The sequence below is a fragment of the Octopus sinensis genome, linkage group LG3 (assembly GCF_006345805.1).
Source record: "Octopus sinensis linkage group LG3, ASM634580v1, whole genome shotgun sequence".
NCBI classification, from domain to species: Eukaryota; Metazoa; Mollusca; class Cephalopoda; order Octopoda; family Octopodidae; genus Octopus; species Octopus sinensis.
In genome coordinates this window covers 97561185-97580169 of record NC_042999.1, presented here as the reverse complement: position 1 = coordinate 97580169, position 18985 = coordinate 97561185, and the positions used below count along the sequence as shown (strand labels likewise).

Sequence of the window (18985 nt, the reverse complement as noted above, 5' to 3'; positions counted from 1 at the left end):
GTGAGTCCCAACGTTTGTAGATCCTTTCTCACCATTTTGTCCCACGTCTTCCAGGGTCTACCCCTTCCACATGTTCCCTCTACAATTAGAGATGGCAAAACACAGAGGCATTTATTTATGGGTGTGTGTATTCACGTGTCTTTTGTGTTTGTTTCCATCTGCATGTCAGTGGTGTTGTTAGTGGTACTTCTGTCTAATCAACTGTCTACTTAATGCCTTCAAAGCCATGTGGAATAAAACAGGTATTATTATTTCAAAAACAAGTAAGGGTTAGTATCAGGAAAGGCATTTGGCTGTAAACCAATGTTGCAATAACATGCAAGCATGGAAAAACAAATGTAAAAATGAGCAATCTATGACTGAACAAAAAATACTTGGATGAAGTGTGACATCTGGTGTTTCATTTTACATTCTGCTCATCTCAATTTTTAGTAATAGTCATCCCTAGAACATTAGGGAAAAGATAAGGAACACTATTTATCTGATGTTCTTTATTACACCCTTAAATCATCAACAGAAGAATGGTATTTGAAAATTTTGAAGTTAGCAACAATAGAACTCAAAAGTGTCTAACAAATTGTTGCTGGTTTCTGTGTAAAGTAGAAGCATCACTTAACAATGTTAGTTAAGCTTTAGCAGACATTCACCAAAAAGTCCTCATTCATGCTTGATAATACATCCAACTTCAAGTTAACCCTGGCAAAGAAAACACAAAAAAAACAAATTATAGAAATTAGTATCACATATATTATATATAAAGTATGTGCATTGAGCATATATATATATTTTTAATATCTGTACACTCTCACTGTTTTGTTTTTAAGGCTGGATACACTTTCTACAGCTTTGCATCCAGCTGTGAATAAAGAGAGGAACATATTGAAGATTGCAATACTGGATTCATCATGTGTTTTTGTGATAACCTCAAAAGATGTTAGATGGGGTGATATCTTTCGTCTAACCAAGAATAAAGTGCTGAGTTCATCTACCTGTAAACATAATAGGTAGTACTATAAACAGACAAGAGTTCTGTTTCTCCAGTGAGAAAATACAGAATATTCTACCAAGCCTTTTAAACAGATATTCAATAGTCTGTTTAACCTTTGCTTTATGGTATTGTAGATAAAGTGACAGTATTTTAAAACCTCCTCTTGGATAGGACACCTTGTTTATTGCATGTCACATTCTCAAGACATCTGATATCTTTCATCACAGCTGGGTGAATCTAAAAACACAGCAAAATATAGACAGTAATTTTGAACTGGAGTTTGTAGTACAATATCTTTATTTTCTCAATCATTTTGCTGCTTCCTTAAGTTGATTTACCCTACCTAGATACAGAACATGATGTATACCTTCAGTATCTAGGTACACTACATACAATCATTTGTCATATCACAATCAATAATTTATCAAACACTTCAACACCATCTAACATTTTTCTTCTCATAAGTGGGATAAATTTTGTTGAAGCAATTGATTGCTTTTATAGCTGAATGCGCTTTCTACCACTATCCACTAAACTACAAATATCTTCAGTAGCAAGGTTTCAACTCATTCATGTCCATGTGGTTGGCAGTCCAGTATCACAACCTTGTTATTTTTAAATGCTTATTTGATGCACATAGACAAACTGAACGTTAAGTTATCTATTGACTGCTAATATCATTGCAAACTTTCCAAATTGAGGAGAGATGCAGACATTTAAGAGTGGACATGAAAACAACAGGAAGACAAAAAAATGTGGTAAAAATGGACAAAAAAAAAATAGTAATAATAATTATAAAATCAGTGAAGGTAATATGATTAAATATGTTAGCACAGGGTTAACAAATATGTAGTGGCAAAAATGTAGTTGGTTGAACAACCATCACCTCTCCTATACAGTAGTAATAAGATAGTAAAAACTAAGAACTGCTGAAAAGAAAACTTACTGGTTTAGTCCATTGCATACTTCTTCAACCTTTGAGGGGTGACAACACACCGAACATCGGTTCTTCGCAGGGTCAAAGAGATTTGGAATATATTTTGGACCAACTCTTTTCAAATCTGCAATAGATACTTGAGCAACTTTTCCGAGTAATTCCCTGTAAAAGAAAGATTGAAATTAAACAGATTAGCAATCATATTGTTAAATGAAATGATGCATTCTATCAAAAACATGATGTACATTGAGTATAAGGCTAAGTTAAGGAAATTTTGCAAGAAAACTAAGGAGCTTTACTTGTCATATTTCAGAATAAGCCACATATCAGCACAGTTCAGTACAGTTGCACCTTAAAACTATGTATGTAGTCTACAAGCTAACAAGGAAGCTTCTATTTAAGTCACTCTAGAAATAGCAGTCAAATTTCCTCCAAATTTCAACCTACTGTCTTAAAAATAGGGTATATATAATAATGTTGTTCTAGGTATTCTGTCCTAAAAAGCAAAAGGATGATCAAATCAAGGCTGATCTGAAGTAAATAATAATAGCAATGTCATTTAGTTCAATCAGAAATTCAATTCTGTAGGATTAAATGATGCCAAGTTTTAACTTGAATCAATTTTTTTTAGAAAATTTGACATTAATTCAAAAACAAATTTCAGCCTCTTTATATATATCACTGAATTTTGCCTTATATTTCACCTGTAATTATTGAATTAATTTCCCTTTCCCTTCTCTATGACTTAACCCTTTCATTACCAACCCGGCCAAAACCGGCTCTGGCTCTGTAGTACAAATGTCTTGTTTTCATAAGTTTTGAATTAAAATCTTCCACCAAACCTTAGCCACAATTTATGTTCCTAACACTAGATTAATGATAAGTTATTTTTTCTAAATTCTTTGTTTTATTTAAAATAATTGAAAGAAACATAGAGCATCTCAAAATAAATACAGTAACAAAAGGATTAAGTTTACGAAAAATATTTCATCAATTTGAAAATGGAAACAGAAAAACAAACTTGTTAGAAAATCTGTCCCTGTGACAATCAAGTGAACAAAGTGACTTCTCTTACCTGTTGTAGTTGTGGTCAACTCTTTTCAGGTATGACTTTAGTGAAGCCATGGAAGCATCAAAAGTAGTCTTCTCTTGATTAATTATTTCGAAGATCAGACTACTGCGAGCACTCTCCAACTCTAACTCAATATAGGGAGATTCACCAAGTATGTAACTCATCTGGAAAGAAAATCAAACAGAATTACAGAATAAAACTTCTGGTAATAAATTAAGAATAGCTTCAGTTTTTTTATGCTGTTTGGTACAACATTTTCGTAATGTGGAGATAGAAATACGAAGTCTGATCAAATCGTATTGAGACTAGTGTAATAAGAAGAAAACTACAACATATATCAATTCAGTATTTAATTTCCTTTGAAGTAGTCCCATTCAGAAGCCACTACATCCAGCATTGTTTCCATTGATGAAAATATTCCTCAAACTCCATTTTTAGGATAAGCAAGCAGCTATCTCATTGCATTCTCCTGATTTCTTTGACATCCTAAAATCTTGTTGGGGTCCTCCACTGTAAAGGCTGAGCCTTGGTTTCAGGGTTATAGCCATAGCCCAATGATTCATCACCTGTTATGACCATTTCCATCTTCATTGACACAGTCAAGGAGATCCTGTGCAGCTGAAATCTGATCTTTTTGATATGACCACTCTCTACACACTTTTCTTACAAGCACTGCTATAAATAACAGAACGTAAGAGTGCATGTATGGTCAATCTGTGTTAAGCAATTTCATTCAGTGTACTTTAGCTCAGTTACCATAGCAACAGTCCTGATAGTTTTGATCACACCTTGTATGTAATGAAGTGTTTTTCACAGACACAAACAAGAAGTGTTGCAGCACAAATAATATAACAGTTTAGTCTAATATTGATAACATCACAAAAGTGTAAGAGGCATTCTGTAAGTGTAAGGATCTGAGCTTCAAAATGGCAGAACAGCAGATGAGATATTCTGTACTATAATAACTACAGCTTCAAACTTTGCTTAGGTTTAATTTTTTTTTTTTCAATTTTCGTCTGAAATGAGTTGATGAAAACTAATAATTCAAAAAAGGGTATCTGTAACAAACCAAAACAAATCACCTATTGCTTATGCTCTCTCAACAACAATAGTAAATTATTTTAGAGGGTTCACAACCAATGCAGTTTCATAAAGTTAAGTGACTGAGCTCATTTTCCTCAGGATAAACATATTAATCTATTGCAAATAACATTTCTCGATAATCTGTAAGTCAAGCTTGGCAGCTAGGTGAAGCAAGGTGTTTTGAATTAAAGACACTAAACTCTGAACAATAGACTATAGAATACATTACAGAAGAATTAAATAAGACCTGTGAGCTGGTCTAGTGCAATATCTTACAAAGTCAGTTATAGTATTGAAAGGTAAAAGAAAAAGAATAAAAAAAAAAGATGCTTACCACTATATTCTGTGCCATTTTAAAAGATTCTATTAAGTTAACAGATTGGCCGAGAACCAGACACAACAAACCAGACTCTTCATTTATTGTCATACTGTGTACATAAAAACCACAAAATACATTAGATTTACAGGATACAACAAGATATATACATATACTGAGCTAAGTGTCAATGTAAAAAGAGATTGATAAACTAGAGTTTTAATTCTGACAATTCACTTACATAATTTACATATGTGCAATTTACAGTTTAAATGTTATTCTACACTCAACCCTAAATTAGACCTTCAAAAATATAAGGAAGTTTCAACTAAAAGGCATTCTATGTGTTGATTTTACACCAATTTTGCACAATATTCAGCCTTCAAATTTTACATTGAAGTATTGTATTTGTCCTCTTTTTTAAAATCAGTAGAAAATGGCTGCCACTGCTAGCAGGCCAAGTAACAAAAGTGAGTTTCTTCATTGATTTCATAGCAAGATGTGCTTTTTAGTCATCATTCAAAGCATAGTCAACATGAATGTATGAGAAATGTCAATATTAGCACTCCAGTTATGATGATGAGGGTTCCAGTTTAATGTGCTAGTGGCTGAGCACTCCAGACACACATACCCTTAATGGAGGTCTCAGGGAGATTCAGCATGGCACAGAGTGTGACAAAAAAGAAGAGCTTTAATTACATGTCAAGCAACTTTTTTGTACTTTTCCATAAATCTTCATATGTTTGTTTTTTTAAAATCTCAATTATACAGGGAGTTGGTGCTTATGTCTAGTTTGTGTAGCATTAAGTAGATAAGAAACAAACAAATCTAAGCCTGGATAGGGTAGCCTTTTTCCCTAGGAAGGATTAAGACTTGTCACTTGCAAGCTGACAAACCAATTGTCATTACAACACTACTAAAACTGAAAGGAATTATGCCTATGGTAACTATTTAGAGCTGAGTAAATGTGACCACTGAGAACTGCTTCTGGTAAGACCAGTTTGCATTATTGTTGGAACAATTGTTTTCACAGATGACATTTCTAACCATTCAACTATGAAGGAGAGGAATCTTAACACTGAACTATGTACTTCAGTCTGGTCAAGTAGGGCAGCATTTCAACCTCCAATTATTTTTTATTTTGGTCTTGTTATTTAAAAATAGTTGTACTTACTTATAACTGTAGGAAAGACCCAAGCCTCTAATCTGCTTCCACATTGGGCCCTCGCAAAGAGTGAGATACTGTAGCAGAACCATAAGAATTGCCAGATCTGGGTTGTCATAGGATATTTGTACAGGCACGGTAAGGTAGAGGTAAGCAGATTCTTCTGAACCGATACCGATAATCACATGTGGATTGGGAATTGCCTCAAGTGGCTGGATATACTCTGATGTGCGCCTTAAGAAGGGTCTACAGAAAAATACAAAATAAAAATTTGTAATCGGTTCTAATTTTTATTCTTAAATTTAAGAATAAAAATTAGAAACAAAAGATTTAATAAAAAGTAAGTTTTAACATAGATACCAACAATCCTAATAATGATGATGATGATGTGGCGGCGGAGGAGGAGGAGAAGGAGCACCCAGAGAGCGCAAACCTCCGCCAAGGCAACATCAATGTCCTCTCAATGATTAGCTGGAGATGATTTTTAAAACAAGAATACCTGAAATATACTAAACTGCTCTCACAAATAAGAATACTAAAAGTGAACCTGACCGCTCTCAACAATTAAGTAAAAAAGCCAGAAAAATAATCCAGAATCCTTTTCCAGTTCCTGATCGATCTCAGTGGTAGTCATGGAATATGAAGGTGGGTGTGCGGGCCGTGTTTGTAATTCTGTGCGTGTCGTTTGCAGAGGGAACAGGGAGTTTTCACTGTGAAGGCCTTTTTTAGTCTCTTCACTGATATAGTGTCTTTACGACCATTAAGGTCTATAGAGAAAAATTTCTGTGCATGAAAGAAAACAGAAAGGACCTGCATACAGTGCTTTTAACAACCTCGTTGTACACAAAAACATGAGTCCAAGAAGCAAAGGATCCTTCAAGGCAGAGCTAGAAATGCAGTTGACAAGTAGGTAAGAGGTTTTAAACAGGAGTGATATATTCAAAATAGGTAAAACTAAAAATTGTCAAGGATAAATTAAATTTATTATGGTTACTGAATATGTTACTGTTATTTAATTTCTGAACGTTTTGTTGTCGTTTGTTTATGTAGCTTGATTTCTTTATCCATCAATTTCTAGTAAGATAGAGACGCGAGTAAAATAAAACTTTGGAAACAGCAACGCCGCCATAACTTACATGGAAACAATGAGCGTGCTTTCAAGGGAGATAATCAGAGAGATATTTGGAAGTCAATGTAAGATCATATGTATAGTAAATATAACAAATAATCCAGAATCCTTGTCCGATACCAGATCGATACTTGAGACTATCTCCAAGATGCAACATCATGGCTTTTTGTTAAGAATTAGGGATTCATCTCTTGAACATTCCTGGTAGGGAGAGGGTTTAATCTGCAGTACATATCACAATCCTCTTTCTCAATAAGCACAGGGTTGATACAGAGGAGAAAAACATCTCTCTATATATAAACGGCAGTTTGTCTGTGCGTGTTTCTGTGTGTCTGTTTGCTTGTACCCTCACCCTGACCACGGCTTTCAACCGATTCTGATGAAACTTGACACACACATAGCCCAATGTCATAATTCAAAACTAACGCAGCGAAAATTTTGAAAAGTTCCCCCAGTTCTGAAAAAAATCGATAAATTCGACATGGGGTCGAGAATCAGAAACACAAACCACAAACTGTCTAGGGGACGCAACTCCACCTTTTTAACTCTCAAAAAAAATTTACCATCATTTTTTCCCATTTTTTTGCTATTTTTTGGCTATAACTCTCTAAAAATGCTTTATAGTTATTTCCCTTACAAACCTGAGCAACGCCGGGCGATACTGCTAGTTAGTAATAAATAGGCCAGAATGTTACCTTGATTTGTCAGTACATTGTTCACAAGAGTCAGGTATAAATGTTTTCCATGGCTGCTCTGGTGGCACATCAAGTTTCAACAACTTCAGGTTAGCAGTCATATGGATACACAAATTATCACCCTTCGTCAAAACTGAACGAAGTTTCTCCATTTTCTCAATGACCTTTAGATGAAAATAGAAAAAAGACATTTAAAAGCAAGATTTTTTTTATATGAAATTATTGGAATATGTTATGGTATTGCAGTATGAACATTTACTTGATGTAAAGGAATGTTGAAGCCACCAATTACTAGAGTTCACAACATTATTCCACTATATAAAAAAATTACAATACATCAACTCATTTCAAATAACCTTATTCCAGAAAATTGTTAAAAAGCAGAAAAAATACATGCTTTCATAGATGAGGATCACTAATAAAATAGCATTGTGAGAAATGTAGTAAGTAGAGGGACCTGCAATAACTGAACTTCTATGTTGTTGCAGTGAGAAATTAATCACCAAATAAATTAATCATTTTTAATCTCACACTTAACAGACTATGCCCATCATTCTGAACCAACTCAGCCATGGAGAGAAGACTGAGGTGGGAAGATAAAAGCACATAGAATAAATGTATAGGAAAAGGATGTTTCTAAGAGACATGACATGAAAGAATGGAAAATGGTGAACTCACACCATCAGGATTGGTGTCTAGCTGGGCCAGCACATCAGTGAGGAACTTGCTCTGTCGCAGCATACTAGTAACCGATATGTTGGAGTCTATGTGGTAAGAAGGAATAAAGGTAGTGTTAGTGGTTAATATAATTTGGCACATACAACATTAAATAGATAAATAAAATAAAGATACGTATACATAATACATAGGAGGATATACTTAAATTGCAGATAGATACGTATGAGTACAGATAACATACATTGGTTATACATAATGTAGATGGGTATAAATAACATAGAAAGCTATATGTAACATTTAAGTCACTACACATAACATACATTAATAAAGGACTTGTTCTAAGTCATTTACAAAAAAAATTCCTTTAACTACCAAAACACGTACTTCCCTAGTTGCCACTAAGGCTTACTTTTATTCATATATGTACAGTAAAACTTTTTACCCTAAGTCTTGCAAAATGTTAGGGGATTAAAAAAAAAGGGAAAAAAAGATATGAAATCATAATGTAATAATTAGTCCCACATCTTAACAACTCAGCTATTATTGATATGCTTTACAAAGATTGCATTTCAAGACTGAAGTTTTGGAGACAACAGTGGGAAATCTTGATAGGCTGCTAGAGCTTTACTATAGCACTGCTAAGCTATAGCTAAGCTCAAATTTAATGCAAAAGAAATACCGAAGGCAGTAATGCTCAGACATCTAACAACTAATGTATACACTTAATTGCTTGCAGCTATAAAATGTGCAACAAATACTTCCAATGGCATTTGTTAATTCTGTTGGCATACTGGCGGTGTTATACTTTATTAAGTGACTTTTTAATCTACAATTCAAAACATGAAAGTCATATTACTGACTAGTAATAACTTCCACGGTAATAAAAGTATGGATGTATTGCAGCCTCTAAGAAATCTGGGGGTCACTGAAGCAATATCAGGTTATGAAAAAGGAATGCTAAAACTGATCTCATGATGAAACAATAACTTTCTGAGAAGAGCATGCATATTTGGTATATACACACACACGCATATGTAAAAGAAAAGTAAACTACAAACCTCTATTGTACAACAAGCTATAAAGAACAGTTCTGACTACAGCTGGACCACGCCGTTTCAACATAGGAACATCATTCACAATCTTTGTGGCCCCTATTTTCAGTCTGTCTTTAGTGAATTGCACTTTATAAAGCAGTTCCTTCAGCCACTGCACACCTTTGTGGTATTTCTCTCGTTCAACCTGCAAGTGAAATGTTGACAAGGGATACATTCAACTGGGAATACTTTTATCTTCAATAACATCATGATCAATAAAGAAGCACCATAGTTATAGGTGAAGTGTTTTGATCAGCACAGAGTACCTTGTTCAGCACTAAGTCTTTTAATTCACTGCTAGTCAACTTAACTAACACAGAGGTACTGTAACCAGCAGAGAAGTATCTTGTGATTAGTGCAAAAGCACCTTATGTGACAAAGGCAGCATCGTGTGTATTGAAGTTTTAGCACCAATGTGCCTTCAGTTTGGTATCAAAGTACTTGAGTTCAATACAAAATACAGTTTAGACAAAGATAGCTACTAACCTTTAGTGATATCATAAGAGCCTGAGAAAAGCTACCACAGAAGAATTTGGAACCATCAATACCAAGACTAGCATGATTTTCCAAGGTGTCAGACTGCAGTTCTGCTACTATGGTCTTGTGAGAAACCAACTCTGAATATCAAAAACAAAGCAAACATTACTTTTCCACAATCTTATTTTTCATTATAATCATGTCTTGTGTATATCTGTGCATATGTATGAATATATGCATATATATACCTAAGCATGCATATCTATTCAAGAGCTGTGTGTGTGTGTTTGTGCGTGTGCATTAGCTATTGTTCCTTGTGCATATCAATCATTGTGAAACAAAGAGGTAGTTCCCTTAACCTTTTGGAATCCTAATCCACCAACCACTAGATAAGGAAAAGGACTGGAATATCTGGTTAGATTGGTGGATGGTTATTTTGAAGTGTCACAAATTAATAACCAAAGGATTAAGAACCAAAGAGTTTCAGAAGAGTACAGTTCTGAGGAAGAAGTATTAAGACAATATCTAATTATTTATTATTATTATTATTTTACTAGCAGAAAGACTGTCCTCAACAGTTTCCTACTAGTAGCTGGATATTTCTCACCAATTCCTAATTTATGTAATTTTTTGACATTATATCAAATTTTCTTTTTATCCTCTATTTACTTAATAGTTATCACTCACTCAATAAATAAGTTTAGGGCATAACTACAGAAGTAAGGCAGCGTGCTGGCAGAAACGTTAGCACGCTGGGCGAAATGCTTAGTGGTATTTTGTCTGCCGTTATGTGAGTTCAAATTCTGCAGAGGTTAACTTTGCTTTAGTGGAGGCGCATGGCTTAGTGGTTAGGGTTTCAGCATCATGATCATAAAATTGTGGTTTCGATTCCTGGACTGGGCGACGTGTTGTGTTCTTGAGCGAAACACTTCATTTCACGTTGCTCCAGTCCACTCAGCTGGCAAAAATTAGTAACGCTGTGATGGACGGGTGTCCCATCCAGCTGGGGAACACATACGCCAAAGAAAACGGGAAACAGGGACCACAAGCCTGGCTAGGCTTTAAAAAGGGCACATTTATTTATTATAACTACAGAAAGTACCTCACCAACTTGTCATTGTTTCCTCATAACTTTTTGAAAAATGGATATTTTTTGATGAAATTTTCTACAAATAAGTTTCAGATGGCATAGGTTATGATTATATCAGAATTCGATGTGAAGAATTTTTCTGGAGGAAGGACGAGTTTTGGATAATTCACATTCCTTCATTTTGTTTCCTTTCAGACGGTGTAGATTACAATTATAATGCAATTTAGTGTGGAACAAAAGGTAAAAATATCAATCATGTACATGAATTGAAGAGACATGTGCAGTGTTACATACACCTGCCCAAAGACTAATGCCAAAAAAACATAAGGAACTGATAATGATGTTGACTCTTAGCTCATGGTCACTTTCATAGTATGATATGGGTAAGTTGCTATTTTGACCTTTAATGACAAATTATCAGTAGGGGAAGTCTTTATGGACATTAGCCCTCATTACCCTAAAAGAGTACAAAATGATTGTGGAATTGTACACTATAGTGTATGTTAAAAGAAAAAGTTTTACAAATTGGTTGTTCAAGGCAAAAATTCCTGTTGTTATACATATGGCAATAAAGGATTTCTTCCCAAAAGAGCTGGAAAATCTAAAAGGGAAAACAGCACCAGCAAGCCACAAAGGCTGCTCTTCCAAGGGTACCACCAACCACAGCTCCTGAAATATCAAGAGATTGTCTCATCTTTGGTTCTAAAAGTCAACCAGAAAATTGAGGGAAGAGGAAATGGCAAATGAGCAAGAGTGGGAACTACTGGAGAGAATGAAAAAGAAGACAAGGTTGGTCTGATTAGCAGTTTTAGGTAGAAGCAATATCATCAACTAGATACCCCCACTAGTCTACCTGACTAAGCCATGTTCAAAGTGATGGATAAATATAAAGACTTACCTCCATTTCTTAGGATAGGACTTTCAAACAAAGTCTCTAAGTAAAGTGGTAAAAAGTAGCGCAACTCTTTAGGAATGTTCACAGTATCCAACACAGCAGTTATCTGCAGTAAAGAGAATTGTAATAGTTGTAAGGAAATCATTTCTAATATTTTGACATTGCTACAGAAGAATGAAAGGAAACAGCAACCTCAGTTTCTACCAATTCACTACCATAGTAATAATTTTTTTTTTGACCATTTAATTAGGGTACTCAAAAACTGAGTGCTAATTATGTCAATCCACTGTCCTGGATTGGTACTTTGTCTTATCAACCCTTAGAGGATAAAAGGCAAGGGTGGCATCAGTCAAACAAACACAAGGTTTTTTTTGCTCTACATTCAAGCAATTCTGGCTCCTCTTTTACATTCAGCTTTCCCTGATTGCATAAGTTTAGCCATTTAGAGTAATTGATCTTTTTTTTTACAGCTGGATGTCCTTCCTACTACTAACCCCTCAACACAATAATAGCAGTAAGATCTGAACTTACAATATGATCTGAGGTCAAAATGCCAGAATAAATGACTATATTTTTATGACTAACCTTAATGTCTCATGCTTTTCAGAAATGTTTATTGCCTTTTCCATCAATAAATGACATTAATAAGTCTAAGTTTTAAAGAATACATTGTGAACTTGGCATGTCAGTAGCCTTTAGTCCAGCAGTTGCATAATAACGATTGATTTCTTTATTCTGTCATAAGAGCAGTGTAAATCATAACAATAAAATAGAGTGACCTTCCTGTTTTCTGAGTATGGGATTTTTTTTTATTCAATGTGTCTTAGAAAGTACAGAGTTACAGGAATGTCAGTATAATGCCACCATTTCTGGTCAAGTGGTTTCGTGTGGAAACAAACACATGCACACACATTACAGTCAGTTTCTATCTGCCAGTTTAAAGTATTGGTTGGCCTGATGTTACAGTAGAAGGCACTTGTCCTATGTGCCATGTGGTTACAAAGTGAATTCATATACATTCATGTCTATTTCAGTATGTAAAAATATATTGGGGATAAAAAAATCATTGTCAAGTCAACAATATCTTAATTTTTTTTACAGTAATTAGTTTTGATCCTCCATTTTCTGATTTTGACCCCTTTCCCATTCATTTTCCGCCATCTTGTGGGCTGATAAAATAAATACTAGTATAAGACTAGAACACTTGACTAAATGCTCTGTAATACTTTGTTACATTTCTTTATACTCAAAATTTAAAGCTCCTCACAGTTGACTTTCATCTCTCTCGGGGCCCAGACTGATCCAAAAGATTTCAACCTTACTCCTAAATTTGTGACTATCACAAAGTTAGGAATCATTTCCATCATTGGAACTGGATGCAAGAAACATCAGTAAATCAAAATCAACACAATAGTGTTTTTGAATATCAGTTGGATCTATTTCATTTCACTCTAAATATAAATCACAGCAACTCATTGGCTACCTGCTTGATGTTGACTTCTTCGAATAATATCAACTGGCAGAATGGATTACAATGAAAAATAAGAAAATTGTTGAGTATCTCTTAAGTAAAATAAAAACTTGCTGCTGACCTGCACAAAATTAGTTTGTAAATCATCAAGCTGAAACTTGAAAGGAATATCATCAATGGGGAACACATCAGATTTGTCGCAGTCTTTGGATCGATAGTTGCAGTAAGGACGCAAAGGATGGAACTGGATGCAAGAAACGTCAGGCACAGGAAGACTGCTAAGTATATCATCTTCAGGTTTTATCTGGATATGAAAAGAAAATTTTGAACAACAATGTAATTTCTTTTAAATGAAATTTTTGGAGGACTAAAATACCTTTGAACATGTAAGTATAGCTGTAGATGATATGTGAAAGAGACCCTAAAATGAGTATAATGTGTGAATCAAACCTATGTCAGCAGATAAAATATTTAAAAAAATACCAAAATATAGTTCATTTGTAACACAAAATTACAGAGAAATATTTATGTAATAAATAAAAAAACTTTTAAAATAAAGGAAACTTAAACATTACACTACACCATAAAATATAACTATATTATATTAAATTGCACTAGTATAATACTAAACTGATATTTTTTAACACAGTCGGGGGAGGAAAAAACAATGTTCATGACCCTTTATTTATTTTATTATTATTCATGGTGTGCACAAATGCTTTGCATTCAGAATCAATGTCCTTGATACTGGATCACAACCAGTTTCCATAGATATCAAAGACCTTTCTTACAATCCTTGCTGTTCTCAATAGAGCAGATTTCTTAATACAACTCTCATAGTTACACCAACTTCAATAAGAGAACTGCTAAATTTGTTGTTAATGGTATCTAGGGTACCTATTACAATTGGGATTATTTTATAGAAACCCACCACAGTTGTATTTCCTTGACCAAATCCTGGTATTTTCCTATTTTCTCCTGTTCTTTGACTGCTACCTTCATGTCCACAAATATAGCTACATCTATGATGATACACTCTTTTTACCCTTTTCTTATCATCATCATTAATATAATTACTAATTATTATTTGCAGGGGCTCTGAAACTGGGTTGAAAGTATCTTTAAACTGGCAACCCAGGGCTTGAACACTTGCAACAGAGCAAATTCTGTGAGAGGCACACAAGGATCAGTTGGTATGTTGAACTGAATGCCTCCACCCCAACACACACGCACACCAAACAACACTGCAATGCTACATTACATCAAATTATACTAAACTACACTCTTAACTGCACTTTTACACTAAACTACAACATTACATTATACTATATTACAATGTTACACTAACTACACCTGATTGCAACATTAGCACATTACACAAAACTTTGACACTATCACTACATTACACTTCCCTATGACATTATACAACTCTATTGTACACCAAACTACCTTATATACAAAACAGTTCTATGTTACACATCAATAATATACTACACACAACCACATTAAACAAAAACATACCAGAACATTCTAAGGTTATACTACACAATTTTATCAACTAATCCATGAAAGATCAGGTTTAAAATTATCTAATTTACCTCATTTGATTCAATGGCCTCAAGCAACTCCTTTTCTTTTTGATCCAGTCCCATCTTTCCTAATTGTGATTTCTGATCATCCAGCCGTTTCTGTTCAGCCTCACTCATTTGTTTCATCATAGATTTACTTGGTGTAGCTATTATCTGAAATTAGTGTTAAGAGATGTGTGTTAAGATATGTGATATTTAAAGGAAGTGAATAAGGAAAACTACACAAAGTGTGTGGCTGTGAAATATAGACACCTGTATGATGCATGTAAAAGGTATCTAATCATGTATGATTGTAAGATGTATAGAGTAAAATAGCAAGGACTGAGTAGTGAATATAGAAAAACTGAGGTATGCATAAAATGCATGACCTGGTATAACAATGAAATTCTATGCTGGGTCTAGTACAACAATGAAATAGTAAATGGAGACAAACCTGCCCCTAAAGGGTAATAAGCCAAGTTTTGTCTGTTGGCATGTTATGTTAACAAAGGGTTAATTAGGTTTAGAAAAATAACATGGTAACAAAGAAATTAACTAGTAAAATAAGTTATGTAGTATAAAATAAAATTTTGTTGATGTCAAAATATCTAATACCAATAGGTAATCATTGCCAATACATTCATGACCCCAAAACAGAAGCTGTTGTAAGAGTGAAATTAATGAACATCTGTTCCAATAGTCTAGCAATGACAATAAAAGCCACAGAAATACTTACAGAAATATTATGATTCTGAACACAGTAGGTCTGAAGCAGACTGACCCAGAACATTTCAGGTTTCTTATCCAGTTCTTCATAACAAGACAATGGATTCGTACGTATTTCAAGCTAGAATTGTTAAATGATAAAGATGAAAATGATGATAATTTCTTTTATTAGTTATCTGAACCAAAGATTCAGAGACAATACAAAAAAGATATGAAATACTGGAGTTTAGATTAAATACAAAGAAAGCAACATGAACGAAAACAATAGATAATAGGTCCCCAATAGGTAGGGAAACAATTTATGTTAATTCACAGCACACCCAGTTTCTTATTGCTTGTTTATAGTTTCAAATTCAGAGTGGGCCAATTTAATCTCAAATTCACCTCTGTGACCCTTTTTCATAAATAAACCACACTACATTGCATTATCAAACTCTCTACTCTTACCTTCCTCTTCAACTTAATGCATCAAGTTGGAAGTCTAGGCTAAAAAGTAGAAATCCCTAACCTTAGCCTTTCGACTGCATCCACTATTCAATTTCCTTTGTCATAGTCACCAAACAGAGGAAAACTTTTTTGCCCTTCCTTGGTAAAGAAAAGTAACAGATTGATCTTGACAATAGACATAGGTGATAATCATCCTATATGTGATAACAGCTGTTCAACAAGTTCACAAATCAGTGGTGGCTGGCTACGTGAATGAGTGTGTGCAGAATGGCTTCATTAACCTGGGGAAATTTTGAATAAGTTCAATTGCTGGCACTTCTATGCCTGTTAAGTTTTCCCCAAAACTGTTGATAGAACTGATTTCAAAGGAAAAGACTTGATTCATGACCACATGGTCTTCTTTGTCCTTAATGGAAATAATACAATATATTTGAAAAATGAGTAATATGTGTAATACTTATGTATAACAATATGAATGCAACTTACATCATCTTTGTTGTTTCCAAAGAGAAAGTCTCCCATGAGAATAAAAGCCATAGTGTCATGTGGTTCTGTCTCAACCTGAATAATAAACAGAATAAAGATTGAAACAAAACTTTGCAGAACATAGCAGCCGTTGTTAATAAGTTTCATAGATTTGGTCTCATTATATGATCAATGATTACACAACACAATATACAATTATATAATACATCTGCACTATACACTAGTGGTATGCTTTCAGAAAGATGTGTTTGCAATATGGTCTTGCTTCTGATATGTTTTCACTTAACTCATTGCTTAACCTTTTTCTTTGGCTTTCATAACTTACTCTCATTTTTTGGAATATAGTAAAATATCAAAAAAATAAACAGTCTTTGAACTCTTTGGATTCATAATACATATAACATAGTTTAACTGGTATATCTCTCTTCTCTTTGCCCTTTTAACATAAATACAAGTTTACACCACTTCCATTTTTACTTCCATTCATTTCTCACACCAGCTTCAATTTCACACCCAGGACTTTACACTAAATACTTTAAGCCACTCCACTTGTCCTGGACCATTTTCCTCAGACAATCAACAGCCTACAGTTATGCAAATAAAACATTAAATACACAATATTTCCTCAATAGGAGAGACAAAGGAGATCATGTGTAGGGTCTTCTATCCTTATGCTATTAAAGTATATTTGTCATGAGAAAATGCAAAATGTGGATATTCAAGTGGATAATCATCATCATTTAATGTCCATTTTCCATGCTGGAATAAGCTGGATGGTTTGACAGGAGCTGGTAAGGTCAGGGACCACACCAGACTCATGACTTCAATAGCTGGATGCCCTTCATAATGCTAACTAACCATTTTACAGAGTGTGCTAGGTGCTTTTTACATGGCACCAGTGCTTTTTCATGTGGCACCAGCACCAACTAACTGGCAAGACAAAAACCCCTTCAACTGGGAGGGGACCATTAGCCAAGAAATCAACAATTCACATCATGTGTTTAGTACTGCATTGTTGTACACAATCATAAAACAACTCAGTCCACATAGTTGTAAGAAGGCACTGCAAGACTGCTGAAGACAGTAAAAAGAGTATTGTGAAATTGTGGTGTGGGTCATTGGCTGACAAATTTATGTGTTCAATTAAAATATTTTACTACTAAAAGTGCCAAAACCATGTCTATCATGTTGATTTTTTGTGCAACTAACAACTTCAAGAAATTGAAAATAAGCACTAGTCCTGTTTATCATTATGATTTAGTAAATGTTTGTTTCCATCATTCCTTCTAATTGTGTGTCAAACTAATCACTTGTTAAATAAAAAGGAAATGTTTGCTAAAACTCAAAACAGCTTTTGAGAGTTGGATAATAGCTCCCTGTTTAATGATATTGAGATGAAAAATATATCTCTTTGGATGGATGTTGGCTAATATCAGGCAAAATTTCTTTTCTCTATTGCTGTCATAAACTGAGGTAGTGTTATAAACTGAGGCATTAAATGTTCTGACTAACTACACAAAGAAATAATTGTAGTGGAATTGAGCCCAAGAGTTGATAGTTTACTCAGACAGGGCCACACGTTTCCAGAGAAAGGCAGCTCATTAAACTGATTAAAATGTTACTTAAACAATCTCAGAAATAAAATCAGAATAACTGAAAACTATGAGAATTTACTTGAAAATGATTTATAACTTTGGCGAAAAGCCATATTTTCTGGAAAGGATTCACTTAATTGCACTGACTCTAGAACTTGATTTCTACTACTTTTTAAATCTGGAACACAATGCATCGGAAGTAAATTATATATATATATATATATATATACATATATATATACATATATATATACATATATAAATATATATATATACATATATAAATATATATATACATACATAAATATATATATATACATACATAAATATATATATATACATACATATATATATATATACATATATAAATATATATTATACATACATATATATATATATACATATATAAATATATATATACATACATAAATATATATACATACATACATATATATCCATACATACATACATATATCCATACATACATACATACATATATCCATATATATATATATATATATATTATATATATATATTATATATATATATATATATATATATATACTAAGCAATATAGGATGAAGTCCCTTACTCTACAGCAAAGGAATTCATCAGGAAGCGTGGGCAGTATACTTAAAAAAAACCGTTACGGTTGCAATATACATCATATAATTAAGGGCTAAAGAGGGTTATTCTAAAGCCAAATACACTGTTTTATCCACTTATAATCCGCTTGTTACAGGAAAATTGAAACTGAAAGTTTCAATTTTCCTGTAACAAGCGGATTATAAGTGGATAAAACAGTGTATTTGGCTTTAGAATAACCCTCTTTAGCCCTTAATTATATGATGTATATATATATATATATATATATACACACGTACATACATATATATATATATATATATATATACACACGTACATACATATATATATATATATATATATATACACACGTACATACATATATATATATATATATATATATATATATATGTATATATAGTTAATCCAAACATGAAAACACAACAATGCGAGGATGTGGAACAAGTATAGTGTTATTGGATGCTCAG

General features: G+C 33.5%; 1 protein-coding gene across 1 annotated transcript in view; it reads right to left on the bottom strand.

Moving 5' to 3' along the window:
• Positions 1–476: 476 nt before the first annotated feature.
• Positions 477–18985, bottom strand: part of LOC115209301 (uncharacterized protein C05D11.1) — a 44240-nt gene continuing 25731 nt past the window's right edge. The window contains exons 10-23 of the mRNA XM_029777639.2: positions 16318–16392; positions 15395–15505; positions 14689–14832; positions 13212–13394; positions 11623–11725; positions 9644–9774; positions 9122–9302; positions 8064–8149; positions 7386–7549; positions 5571–5807; positions 4415–4508; positions 3001–3161; positions 1935–2087; positions 477–696 (exon numbers count right to left, since the gene is read on the bottom strand). Of these exons, the coding sequence (XP_029633499.1) occupies positions 633–696; positions 1935–2087; positions 3001–3161; positions 4415–4508; positions 5571–5807; positions 7386–7549; positions 8064–8149; positions 9122–9302; positions 9644–9774; positions 11623–11725; positions 13212–13394; positions 14689–14832; positions 15395–15505; positions 16318–16392 (1887 nt within the window). The 3' untranslated portion in view covers positions 477–632. The remainder of the gene's footprint in view (positions 697–1934; positions 2088–3000; positions 3162–4414; positions 4509–5570; positions 5808–7385; positions 7550–8063; positions 8150–9121; positions 9303–9643; positions 9775–11622; positions 11726–13211; positions 13395–14688; positions 14833–15394; positions 15506–16317; positions 16393–18985) is intronic.